Source organism: Nyctibius grandis, chromosome 9 (assembly GCF_013368605.1).
Source record: "Nyctibius grandis isolate bNycGra1 chromosome 9, bNycGra1.pri, whole genome shotgun sequence".
NCBI lineage: Eukaryota > Metazoa > Chordata > Aves > Nyctibiiformes > Nyctibiidae > Nyctibius > Nyctibius grandis.
The window spans coordinates 28,456,942-28,470,845 of NC_090666.1; the positions used below are offsets into that span (position 1 = coordinate 28,456,942).

At 40.0% G+C, this 13,904-nt stretch overlaps 1 protein-coding gene across 1 annotated transcript in view; it reads right to left on the reverse strand.

The window, feature by feature from the left end:
• AGAP1 (ArfGAP with GTPase domain, ankyrin repeat and PH domain 1) overlaps nt 1-13,904 on the reverse strand; it is a 400,015-nt gene that overhangs the window by 184,993 nt on the left and 201,118 nt on the right. Inside the window, 2 exon segments of the mRNA XM_068407470.1 lie at nt 3,204-3,296; nt 8,010-8,165. Of these exon segments, the coding sequence (XP_068263571.1) occupies nt 3,204-3,296; nt 8,010-8,165 (249 nt within the window).

Sequence of the window (13,904 nt, forward strand, 5' to 3'; positions counted from 1 at the left end):
GACTGATACCAACACTTCCTCTCCCCTTTAGTGTACTCCTCTAGTGTTGGAAGAGATTTCATTTCTTGCTCAAAAACAAACGTTTCCAAAATCCAACTAACTGGTTGGGTTTTGTTGGTTTGTTTGAGTTTTTTTTTTTTGGTTTTGTTTGTTTGGTTTTTGGTAAGGTTGGGAAATAGTATTTCTGGTTTTTGGGCAACCCTGGGTAGGTAAGAACAACCCACAGGCAGCATAGAATACACTGGATAACCAAGCCATTGGTTTCAACATCTGAATAGCAAGGTTTTCTCTTTCTTCTATTGGCTCTTTTGGAATTACTTTTTTTCCAAGTAGCAGTGAACAGAGAACACAAAACCCACCATATGAGTTTCAACCGTAACTTACTTTTTTTTTTTTTTTTTTTTTTTTTTTTTTTTTTTTTGGTAAAACTGATCATAGGATCAACCAACACAACCAAAGCACTGATCTGCAAGTATGAGCTTGGACTTCTGCCTTGCACCTGAAGCACATGCTGCCATGTACATAGCATAAGAACCTACAGAGAATAAAACAAAGTACTGACAACAGATATTAAAAAGGCCTGGTCACTACACGCTTTTGAAGATGTCCCCAAAACATAACAGAAAAATATATGCATGAAGCTGGCAAAGGCATTTTGACCCTCTGCCACTGAAACATACCGTGTTGGAAGGGGTTTCTCATCTCAAGAAGCACAGTAGCATGACATACTGAAGTTTCTAGGTCAGAAAGTTCATTTTCACATCCCTCTGCCTTATTCACAGTTAACGCATAAAATAAAAGAGACACTATCTTTCCTAGCAGGAATTTCTACCACCTCAGAGAAACGTCCCAGTGCCTCACGCCTGTGGAGCCCACCAAGAACACTGTTGTATCAGCCATTTAACTTGGTGCCACCTCTACTGATAGCAGCTTTCGATCTCAATAGTGGGTAGACAAAAAGCTAACCCCTGGTCAACCTTCAGGAGCCATTTCTGCTTGAAATAGCATAGTTTGTAATCAAAGACCACTACAAACTTTGATTTGTAGTTATGTTACAGTATGTTTTTAAACTGTAATGAAACATTGTCAGTATGAATACACATTGTATTCCATTTTTTAATTAAATATTTCCACATCAAAAACGTACTTTTTCCTACTCCATCTATTTTTGTTTCAATAGCTAGGTGATGCTGGTCTCCTAAGCCTTCCTGAAGACTGCCTGCCTGCCTATAACATAGAAAACCTAAGGACTCCAAAATCCATCCTCCTGACATATAAGTATGATGTGAAATACCACTGAGAGCAGCCCTCCTACAGCACCGCATACCACTCAACCTCCCTTCTTCTAGCTCCTTTCCAAAACCCTGATGAATAGGATGTATCTGCTGCCTACAGACCTGCTCAAATATTTGCTGACAATTGCTTGTACATGACAAAATGAAATTACCGTAATTAGGATTAATAACAAAAAGTACACATTCCCAAAAGATTGGTCATACCCAGGATACAAGTCAGGGTTGCAGGGAGAATTTTTCAATACAGAAATTCATGAGATTTTAGGGGATATTTCATTACAACGTGGTATAGTGCAATCACATGTAGAATGCTTATCTTACAATCTTCTTCCTACAAGTGCATTTTTAACCAAACTAATTCCATACAACAGCATTTTAGAAAAGAGCAGTATGTATGCCTTGAATAAATATTGAAAAGTATATTTCTCAGTTTTTCATTCTCAGCTGCATTTGCAGACACTTTCAATTAATTAGCATTACCCAAAAGAATTCCAGCTGGTCTAACCCATCTCGTACCATACAAAAGCTGTAGAAAAAAAAAACTGTAGCTTGTTTTAAATGCCTGGAATCTCCTCCCCTGAATGCAGAGCCAAATACTGAGCTTATCTGGTTTCAAACTGCTCTTCTGAATTGCAGTGTGTTTGATTAAAATTTGTCTACTAGAGATTCACAGACACAACAGCACTTCTGCTGCCTGACGGTCCCAAAAGGTCTTTTTAACTGCCTTTAAGAAAGAAAATCACTGCAAACAGTTCAGGGTACAAAACCATCTCCCCCTCACTCCCAAAAAGACAAAAAAAACCCCAAACACATAAGCCTACCCCCAAACAGGAGACCCAGGGCTACCTGGCAAGATGAAGCATGGACTGAGGAAAGGTTAGAAGGGGTAAATGACCCTCTGGAGGGTAGGAAAGCCACCAAAAAAAACCGGAAACAACCGTGTGGGAAGAAAATAAGCTCCCTTCCCTCGGCACTGTGGCTGTCTCCAGCAAAGTAACTCACATGAAAGTAAATGCTCGCAAACACTACTGCAGAAACTATTTGTAAAGCATCTCATACAAACACTTCACGTGGTGTTCCCAACCGCGTGAATTCAGTGTAATTTAATTTGAGAAAGTACATGATCTCATTCACCCAAACACTTCGCGTCAGATGCCGGCATTGCTTTTGCTTTTCAACACTGCTCACAGCTACAATTTAGCATTGAGTTTCCGGGCTAATGAAAGTGCATCTAGGCTAGTAAAACAGACCAAAACAAATCCCTGAATTCAAGTCCTGTTGTGTAATGAGGAAGTTTAATTAAGGCCACGCATTACAGCTGTAAACGTTCTCTTATATAATAAGGTCTAAATGAAACTGAACCTAATCAAAGTTACAATTCCTTCATTAGCAAATTACAAACAAGAGCGCACAGCTGACACACCGGCTATGATTATCACAACTAATTGCCTCGTTGTTACAAACCAGCCTGAAACCCCGTTCAGATGTCCGTCTGCAGTAGCAAATTAGGGCCACATCAGGCTATTTCTGCGATCACAAGGGGCTCTTGTAGAGCGAGCTGATTTACCCCGCCGACTGGCAGCACACAGCCCAATCAAAGCCCCCTCTACAAAGGCAGCTTTGAAGCCAGCACAGCCTAGAAACCCGCTCCATATGCAGGCCGGCAGACTGAACTTCATTAGGCCTGTTGTCACATTTTTTTTCCCCTCTTCTTATTCTAATGATCCTATTTTAATACACATAGGAACCTCTCCTAATTGATGTCAAGTGAGTGACTTCCACATTCATCACCGGAGCACATCAAACGGTGTCTTGGCACAGGGGCCCAGCCATCAGAGTGCTTAAGACCCGAGGTGTGTCTCCAACTACAGAAAGCAAAAAGAAAAACACCGAGTATTTCAGCATTACCTGTTTAATTGGGATTGCGCGACCGCTGCCAATGCTGTCTGTTCTGCTCTCCAGGACCTTCTTCTCTTTGTCTGGGTCACTCCCTTTCCGAGACTGCGGAGCAAAAAGAAAAGTTTGTGCTCCATTAAACGTAGTGGTTCACACAGAGGATGCTTTTTTTTTTTTCTTTTTTAAAGCAATTAAAAAAAAGTATTTTCACACATAAATATAGACTCAAAGGCTGCGGGTTAGAATCTACAAAAGTACACAACCGTCCCAAAAGCTGAATACTAAAATACAGCCTCTAATTTTCAACCATCCACTTGTTTGAAATGGTGTTTGGATTTAAAGAGTTACACTTTCACTGCCTGAAGACCCAGCAGATCAGAGGACACCCTTCTGAAGTCTCCAAAGAGGAATGAAGGTCCCAGCTTCTCATTAAAACAAATCTGATAAATACATGCATACATTTAACTTACACCTCTGTGGTTTCTAGAAATGTTATCAGCTACTTAGAAATGTGATTTTATTATGCTGGTTTTGATGACATTGACTTTAACATTGTATTTTTTTCTACTTTGGGATGGTTACAAAGCTGGAATTGCAAGAAAAGGTAGTGATCAATGCTGAAAAAAGTTGTCTGAACACAATGAAGAAAAATCAGCATAAGGAAAATTTAACTAGTGTTTAAAACCTGAACTGCCTGATCTGGGCTTTCCTGGAATGCTAGAACTGCCCTAGGAGTAAGCTCCCAGGGCTCACTTCATGCCTTTAAAAAACATATAGGAATTTTAAGAAGTTATTCAGATTCCAGTTCATTATTGTGAAAGAACGCATGAGCATAATGATTTTGACAGATTTATTTTATTACAAAAAGAAGACCTGAGAGTCATCCTCTGTAATAACTGAACTGACAAGTGACAACTTCACTCCATTACTTTTCAATAGGAACATTACTCACACAATATCGAAAATGAGAAAACATTTTCATGTGCTTTTCAAATCAGAGATGATATATGAAACGAATACATTTGCCATGTCCAGTACCACAATGGGAAGTTAATGAAAACCCAAGCGACACGAGATCCCGCTTTTCATTTTCAGTGGAAAGAGATGTTTGAAAGACACTGAAATTAGGAGAACAATTAGGATCGTGGATAGCTAATACCCACTTTCCATATTATACGAAGGGGTGGAAGGAAGGAAAAAAAAAAAATCCCCAAATCAGTTGCCTTCGGGCACGAGAGGAGGGAGAAAACCCATGGTGAAGTCCTTCTCCATTCTAAGCAACACATTTACCCAGCAGGGATCCCGCGCTGCTTTCCCCGCTCCGCCGGGAACGGGCTCCTATCACTAGTTACTATGGTTCGGGGCAATGGAATGACGTGCCGGGGAATTAAACAAAGAACAAATGAAAGAAAGCAAAACAAGTGGGAGGGATGAAATCCAATGTGCAGGGTAACTATTGTTCCTCGTCCTTCAAGACAGATTTCTGAATCTGAAAGTGCCACTTCCCAATAATACAAGGCAAAACAATGCTTCAATGGTGCAAAGCGCCCATAAGTGACATTTTAAAGAAACTCAGTGAAGGTAGCCAAATCCTTGGGAGGGAAGTTGTCAACTTGAATGTTTCTTTTTTTATTCGACTTTTTTAAAAGAAAGGATCCTGCCTCTGAAAAGCAAGCTAAATACCTACACACTATTTTTCATTTTAATTTTGAATTATCACCTCTTCCATTCCATAAAATGCATCTGGAAATAATACATTGCACACAGAAGGGAAATATCTATATGCAAAATATTGTCAAATGCCAAAAGTATAGAAACGTAGGAATTTGTTAGGCAAATTCTATTCTAGCTTCTTGTAATCACAGAATACGTAAAATTTTCAAGGGGAAAATCTTAGCAGGCTCTGCTATTTATAAAGACAAATCATGCAGTGACATAGAGATATATTCTGATTTTTATGCTTTTGTACCTGTGATACACACAATGCATCTTACATCCTGTAAAAAAAAAAAAAAAAAAAAAAAGACTCTGAACCCTACTGGATCAACATTTGCTAGGGCTTTTTCTGATGTCACGTCTACACATTAAGTCATTCTATTTAAAACTTAATACAAGTAAACCAGAAAAAGTCCAAAAAATATTAAAACACCTGTATGAATGTCATTTGACTCATTTCCCCTTTGCATTGGAAGTCATGCGCAGACTTACGTCAACGTAAAACCTTACCCACGTTAGGTCTGTGAAATAAGACTGAATCCCAGAGGGATACAGCACCTGAGTTTGGGCACAGCCAGAATCCAGTATGAGCAGTCCTGGCCTCAAAAGTAAGACTATTGATCTCTAATGCAGACACTGAGACAGAAAGTTCATTTGAACTTTTAAAAAAGTCTTGCTTGCAATTCTGCAAAGATGTAAGATAGGTAATATTGAATATAGGAAAGGAGATGCACCTGACTGTACCAGAAGTTCATTCACCCCATATGGGATTGGACACGTAGTTACAATCAGTTCTTTGCTGAAGTAGACCCTCATACGCATCTTAAATACCCACCTCCACTATACACTATTATTTAGTTGTCCCTGTTAATTCACTGCACAAAACAAAGGACGGTCACCCTTCTGCTAATATTTGACCTATTTTATGACTTAAGTCAGCTATTGCAACAATAGCTTTACAGCAAATATTAATATTCAAAGTCAAAAAGATCAGATACTTCATTTAATGCACTTAAACATGAACGTGCTTAATATTCTCAACCCTATTCCAACTCAAAAGCTGTAATCGATTTAAGAAAAATCATATCAGTTTTCTACTTAACCCAGTTTTCTTCCAACACTAAAAGACCTTCATGTAAGAAACTAAACATATTACCTATGCTAGATAACAAGGGGTGATTTGCAATCAAACAGAAACATATTTGATTCTGTAAGTGATAAAGGCATAAGCAAGTAACATGCTAGGAAAGAAGCACAGCAAGAAACCCAGAGCTAAGCAGTAAAATATTTTGAGTACGCACTCTGTTCATAACTAGACAGACAATACTGGTCATCTATTTATTCAATTAAATAATTCCAAGTTATAACTTGGCTGACATGGCATAAAACCTGGGTTACAGCAGGGTCAGTGTTAAATACTTCAGGACGTGGATTACAGAGCAACTCATTCTTACTATGCTATTCTCGCAAACCAGAGCTTTAGTCTATTTGTTTACAGCAAACATAGCTGACTTAACGCCCTTCTCAAACCTCTTTCCGTGATTGCAGATGGTGTGTTTCTCTTTATTCACTTTTTCAAATTTACACCAACTCCAATTGAAAACATCGCCAGTTTCCCAAATGTCAACAACATCTATAGAGCCCTTAGAGCATTTTATGCATCCTTCAGCCCAGTAGCAGTCGATGAATGCTGTTGAGGGATGCTGTAGGGTCTCAGCTCTGTTTGCAGAGCTGTTGCTCTGCTGGCAGTTCCTGGGCTGACACTGACACCTAGTGGGGTTGTAGCTCCTGAGTACGCCCCAACAACAGCGAGTATTCCCACCAATGGGAGGAAATCCGCACCACTGCTATAAAATATCAGTGTTAAATTTAGATATGTTTTCACCTACCCCTCCTTTTGGCATGTTTTGGTTTTTTGCACCTAAATACAAATGCATGATTTTCTTTCCTCTGTAGGAGTTTAAAGATCTCATTTTAAATCAAAATATCACTGTCAGGATAGACACATTAAATACAACCCCCGGGACTCTGTGCTGTCACTCAGTGCTCCAAACGACAACAAAACTTTCTACTCGCTAAAGGCCGAGAGGTCAGATTTTGTTTAGAGCGCAAGGAAACGGTTTCACCCTTTTTGTATGTGGCTCCCTGGACATGACCAAGGAGCAAGCTAGCTTTGGGAAGTGAACATGACATCACCTTTGCAATAAAAAAATATAAGCTTTTTATGATGACAGGGAAGACATGGCATTCTAAATACAACTCACACGTAGCTACAATGACCAAAGGACTTACATGCAAGCCCGCGAGGAATCTGTTTGCTATAAAGCATGTTAAGAGTGTCAAAAAACTGCTTACAGAGCCACAATTATGCACGCGATACAATCCCAAAGCTTTCAGTGAGACTGCTAAACTAAGGAAATCATCACTCAAGGCTTCATTATCATTTCTCAAGCTACTTCTGCATAACAAAGACCTATCATATCGGACCAGTCAAATTTCCTATTTAGTACATTTTTTTTTGCCCCTCAATGAAGCAAAAAACAGATGGTTTGGGAAGAAAACAAGTCATTTTAATCTCCATCATCTCTTTTAACCCTGGAAAAGTGAGTTGAGACTGTATAGTAACAAAAGTAGCATGGGGTAGTTATTTTGCTGTACCGCATGGTATTCACATGGTAAACCCTGAGACCTCTCTACAAACACAGGAAGCTTGAGAAGGAAGCCTTGAGTCAGCAGTATTATTCAGTATAAGGGCAAGACTGGGGAGCAGAGGCCCAGTTTTGTCTTTGATTACTGCCAAACCAGGGAATCTAGACAGGTCTGAGAATTAAAGCCGGACAAAGGCTCCAGAATTCAACCATGGACTCATTTATTTCACTGCAATTCCCAGTAGGATAACTTCACTGTATTTAGTTTCTCTGTAAGTCCTTGAACAGAACAGCCCCATGGTAATTCTAAGATGTGTTAGCTTTCAAGCCTACGGATTCACCTCAACACTTTTGTCTAGATTAGGTCAGCTCAACTCCACAGGGTTCAAGTTCAGGCCTTCACCCCAGAGCACTACGTCAAACACAGCAACAGTCTCTTCCTTGGCTCACTCACCGTGAAGAGGTTGGATCGGCGCTTGGACTGTTTACGGACAGGAGTTGGTGTGTTGGCAGTGGGAGGGACATCAATCCGTAGCTCCTTCTGGCTGGTGCTTGGAGTTGATGGGACAGAGGAGGAATAATCACTTAAACTCCCTCCTCCATTACTGGTCTGCAAGGATTAAAGTCAGTTTTAAACAGTGATACACTGCTTTCAAGAAATTACAATCCACAGCTGTATCTTATTTAGTCCTGATATACAAGAACAGCAGCCTATGCTCGGGAACACAGCGGGACTGCCCTACTGCCACTTGTCCACACAGTTCTATTCCAAGCCCTTAAATATTTTTGCTGCCGTTATTTTTTTTAAAACTTAGATAGTTCTGTTGATATGGCAGGCACATTTTCATTCTACACAATATAACCTTAACTGCATCTGAACAGTTTCATTTGTTTTACCAGAGTACAACTGAGCAAAACATTGGCGAAAGCCTGTAAATTCTGTTTTTCTACTTGAAAATTGCTAAACAAAATTCTGCCTCAAACCTAAAAAAAAATACCTAGTGCCATAGAATTGCATTGCTGGACTTAATCCTAGTCTGGAGACATCAGTTCACTGAGAGCTAATCAAGAAAATTAAAATAATTCAACGTTGTAAAATGGCTACTATGGTGATAGATAGTTCCCAACACGTTTGCTGAAGCCAGTGGTACAGAGATACAAAACTTTAAAGGAAGACATTCCCATTTATTCAAAGTAGCCAAAAATGTTAAGTTACATCATAGTCTTGAAAGAAATAAAGCAGTCACTTAGCCCATAAAACAATTAATGAATTGAGGTAACAAGTTACTAATAGCAGGAAGGTGAGGAAACTGGACAGAATAGAAAGAACCAAAAGGTGATTAATAACAAAGTCTTGATTTATTTTTCATTATTACACATAACAGAAATAAGGACTAAAAACATCATTTAAAAGGATGTGGAAGTAGTCTGGAAAGATAAAAGAACAGGTTTTTTTCCCTATCAGATACAAGTACACCCTTTGAGGATGTATATGTTGATGGGGGACTGGGGCAGGACACAGGTGGAAAATCCTGCATGCTGTTGATGAAAAGCTCACCAGAAGAGCGGCAGTGGGTGAAGGGTCTGGACAACAACTCACATGTAACGTATGAAAGGGGAAATAAAGGTCTGTGATGCACACAAAAGGGTGAAAGAACATCCTTAAAGTAGCCAAGTTTCCTACAAGAAGCGAGGAAAGAAGGTAAGAGGGTGCCTGAGGAGAAGGGCTTCTCCCATGACACTTAACCCGTTACTTGGTCTCATCCCAATTGCTGTAGGTAGGAATTCACCAGGTAAAGTTGCTCAAAAGGAAAAGCAGGCACTCCAGTGTCTACCCTTCAGCGTCACTCCTACACTAGTGACTGGTCTTACATGTACACAAAGCTGCCATACAGGGGGGGCACTTCAGTGGTGGACTTGGCAGTGCTGGGTTAATGGTTGGACTTGATGATCTTAAAGGTCCTTTCCAAGGAAAATGATTCTATGATGGGACTTCTCACGTACTCCTTGGAGGTCAGGATCTCAAGTTGCAAGCAGTCAAGATGAGACCTCTGAAGGAGAACCAAGTAGGAGACAATCCTTTATAACATTTAGTTGAAGTCTCTTTTAATGATTTTTCTGATTCTTCCAGCTTTTCCAATTGCCTTTTTTTTTTTTTTTTTAACTTCAAGAAGCAAAGGATAAAAAGGAAGAGGCATGAGACAAGCAGCATGTGTTTGGGCTGAAGGGCCAATCAATGCAGGCAGAAGTCCAGGAACACCACTTCTGAAAGTCACTGTTTCTCTATACATAACAACATGATCCTCTGCTCATGTCTGTATCACAGAACAGGACTGACAATACAGCAAATGAGCTTTTTGATGGAGAAAGTTTTCTCTTACTCTCTTTTAAAAAAAAATACATATAGATGTATGACATTAAATTTCATCTTCCCTTCATTCTGACTGAATTGGCAAAGCATGGCTGCCAGGAAGCCAGAGGTAAGGGTACCGAAAGTAACAGCGGATCTTGAGAGTTTTTCTACAACATTTTCAAGTGCCCAGAGGAAGCAGCAAGCAGAATTCAGAGATGGCCCAACTGCACAAAACCAAGGAGATTAAAGAACGAGAGCTGAAATTACCATTTTTAGTGTCCTAACAGAGAATGGTAACACCAGAGTAGGACGACCTGGGAAGAAGTGACCTTAATTTACCCCACATTCGCTTTTCCTTTCTCTATGGCATCTTGCTGAGACACCAAGTAACACATCAAACACACAGGAGAGTAAACGGCCTGCATGAAGACACACTGAACCTGCAGAAGTCAGAGATCACCTCTCTGAAGAAACACAGGAAAGACTCTTGCACGAAAAACAGTCATGAAAAAATATGTACCTAGGATGCTCAAAGTGATCACCAGAAGTTTGCCGAAGTTCAAACAGTCAAAGACTTTGAGTACTCAAAGCACTGGACGTGTCAGACACAAGGAGGGCGGTATGGAAGCCTTAGAACATGGCTAACAAAAGAACGTGATGAGACACATCTGAAAACTCAACAACTGTAAAACAGCATTAGGGAAGGAGACCAAAAATGCTGGTGTCAAGGAATGGCTTTCAGACTAGAGTGGTGAGGACCTTCTGCCCACTCTGCCATGACTGAACCAAATCAGGGCAGGGAAAATGAGGGAGAAGAAAACCTGAGGAAGTAATCATTAATGGGAAAAGGCCTTGAACACATTTAAGATTAAAACTATGCAGCTGCAAGGCTCAACTGAGGAGGAAAAAAGATGACAGTAAACGATGAAGATGGTGGAGAAAAGAAAGATCACAACAGGGTTATGCCTCAAAACACTTAGAAGAAGCACACTCTACACAAAGGAGAGGAAAAAGGCAAGAAGGAAAGATTCAGATGTTGTACACCGATGGCAGGATTTGAACCACAAGCTGTTGAAAATAAAAGGATGCACCTACGCTCTGTTTTGTAATATTGATCAACTTGATAACTATGTACCACTGCCTTTTTTTTAAAAAACTAAAATTAACAGATATCTACCCTAAGTGCCTATTTCCCAGACAGAGCACATAAAGGATTCCCTAAAATTTTACCTTTTTAATCTTTCGTCATCTTATAGCATCATTTTATACTTTTTGCAGTAAGGCACTGTCTCCTGGATTTTTAAGTGATTTATTTGCCAGGACTGAGTAAATCCCAAATGAAAACACATACATGTTGGGCATTCTAGTCCCCAAAGACAAATGTTCCTATACAGATATCTTCTATAAAAGAAGTCCTGCAGACATGTTTTTCTTCACACATACTAACTTCACTGGATTTCCAACTTTGTAAATAAAATTCTGAGGTGGTTTCAAAATAAGCCATAATCCACCGTCTGGAAAAAAATATTATCTATTTCAATAAAAGACTTTATTAAAAGTGGAAAACTTCAAGGTTTCCACAGAATAAAAGCATGGCTACCAATACTGAACACGCTCCAGCTCCTACTGAGGGTGCCAATAATTAGTAAGCATATAAAACTATATGGCTGCTCTGAAACACCTCAACAGAAAGAATGAGTTTGACAAGAAAGAGCTCAGATGTGACTTACAAACTATAGCCTGCACAGACAGTGGCAATGAAAAATGCAACCAGACAAGCATTTGGAAACCGTATTCTTGCTAACATCTGAACCTAACGCGCTGCTGAAGGAAACAAAAGGTGGTGAGTGGTCTCCATCAGGTTGTTTGCTTGCACCAAAGAGAAGTCCAGGGACCTTGCAGAGAGCAGTTTCCTGCCATCGGTATGCAAGCACGTAATAACAAGTTCACTGGAGTGAAGTACAGGATTTAGGACACTTGGTAGTAACTATAATTCACAGAACTTAATGTTTGTCCCAAGTCATAAAAATCAAGTCAGTGAATCTGAAGAACCATCTTCCTTACAGCACATGTAACTCACTATGTATCTAATATAAACCCATTTGCTGACTGTAGACAAACTGGTCAAATTTGTGGCAGTCAAAACCCATCACATAAGCACTCTAATACCCCTTGGGACATTACAGAGCTTAACGCTACCTTTTCAAACAAGTTTTTCCACTAAGCTGCTATCAAAACTTGGACATACCCGAGACTTCAGCATAAAGGGCTGTTTCTGAGTCACTGCTCTAACCAGAGCCATGGCAATAGGGACAGAGGTCAATCAAATGACTCTAGGTAGGGAAGCTATTAGCCCCAGTAGAACCATTTACACAGATATATCCCTGTGAGGCTTTCTCGGGTGACAGATTTTCCCATCCTCATTAAGCATCGTGCCCATTCTGAAACGTGCTCAGCTTCTGGACATGCACAGTACAATCGTGTCCTTCCTTTCTGCTAGGATGATACACAGCCTGATGGTGGTCAATGAACTTCAGCACATCGTTAGAGAAAACCCTGGAAGTCTTTCATTTCGGGAATATGTTCTTTCTAGATCGCACCTTGAGTGCACAGCCAATACTCCATCTACAGAAATATGTAACTTTAGCATCTATACAGGCTTCTAGCTTTGTTGCCACATAGACTGATGCTGTAAAAAAACCTCAAGGTTGTGGCAGCAAGCACAAATTTAGCAGAGTATTGTCACTACACTGTTACCAGACAAGAACAACTCAGATGAAGCTATCCATCTGGCATAACTTGACCAAACAGGTCTATTCAACGCAATTACCTCAAACGCAGCCAGCGCCAATGAAAGCGTTAAAGCCTGTAATGAGATTCCTGACGGTACCGCATTAAAAAAATAAAACTTTGTATACAACAGCCACAGTTCTGTGCAGAAAAAGGACTGAATCGAGTCAAATCCCACATTTCCAAAGCTTTTACGTATTTCAGGTTTCTTTAGTAAACAAACCGGCGAGTAATTTACCTGGCGCGACAGGAGCTCAGCAGTGACCTGCATTAAGAAAAGGTTGGACTTAACCTCTTATTTGCAAGGGGCATGTTCCTGATTGACCCATTATACAAAGGCAGCAAAATATTCACCTTCTCTCTTATCTAAATTATCTGGTATTGCTAAACAGTTTATAAAGCTTGCACAGTACAAATGTCAGGCCAAGCCCCTGAATGAGAGCATAGGAAGAATAAAGCTGAATTTTTTCTTCTTCCCAAGTAACCTGATACAAACAGAATCAATGTGGTTTTTTGCTCTGTAGATATACCAGGACGCTCTCCAAAAAAATCATCTCTAACCACTGCTTGAGGAGAAAACGAAGGCAGCAGGTCCTACTTCTGAAACAGGCAAGAGATTGCCAGAGCTTCAGGGAGCCCGGGAACCGTTGGAATAAAGCAAGCCTTGATCAAAAGCACAGATTACATACCCTACCACAAAATGTATTTGGTGTCTGCACCTTCTGTTCTTGGGGAAAGCAGAGAAAAGGGTATTTTGGTAGAAACACAGAAGCCTCATGGAAAATTCTTTAGTTGGGACACGTTTTTCTTCGCCCACTGTGTACAATTCTTCTCTTGAAAGTCACATTATCTGAGTCTTTCATCTGAAAACATTATAGGTGGGAGTCTAATTTATTCAAGCGGTTTTGGTGATATACAGCCACACATCCAAAGACAGATCAAGGAGGAAACTGTTCAGTCCTTGCCTCAGCAAAAGCCAGAAAGCTTTGCATGCTGCTGTGGAATACAAATTTGACAGCAGATTTCAAACCTAGGTCCAGATAAATGACTCTGGAGATTTCAGTAAGTCTAGCCCTCCACAGTAAGACCAAATTGTCTTGTAATAATTGTATTATGTTCCCATATTTAGTAGTTTAACCTCATCCTTTGAGACATACTAGAACTTGTTAATCTCAGGAGCTTTTGCCTTTTCTCATTGTAATAGCA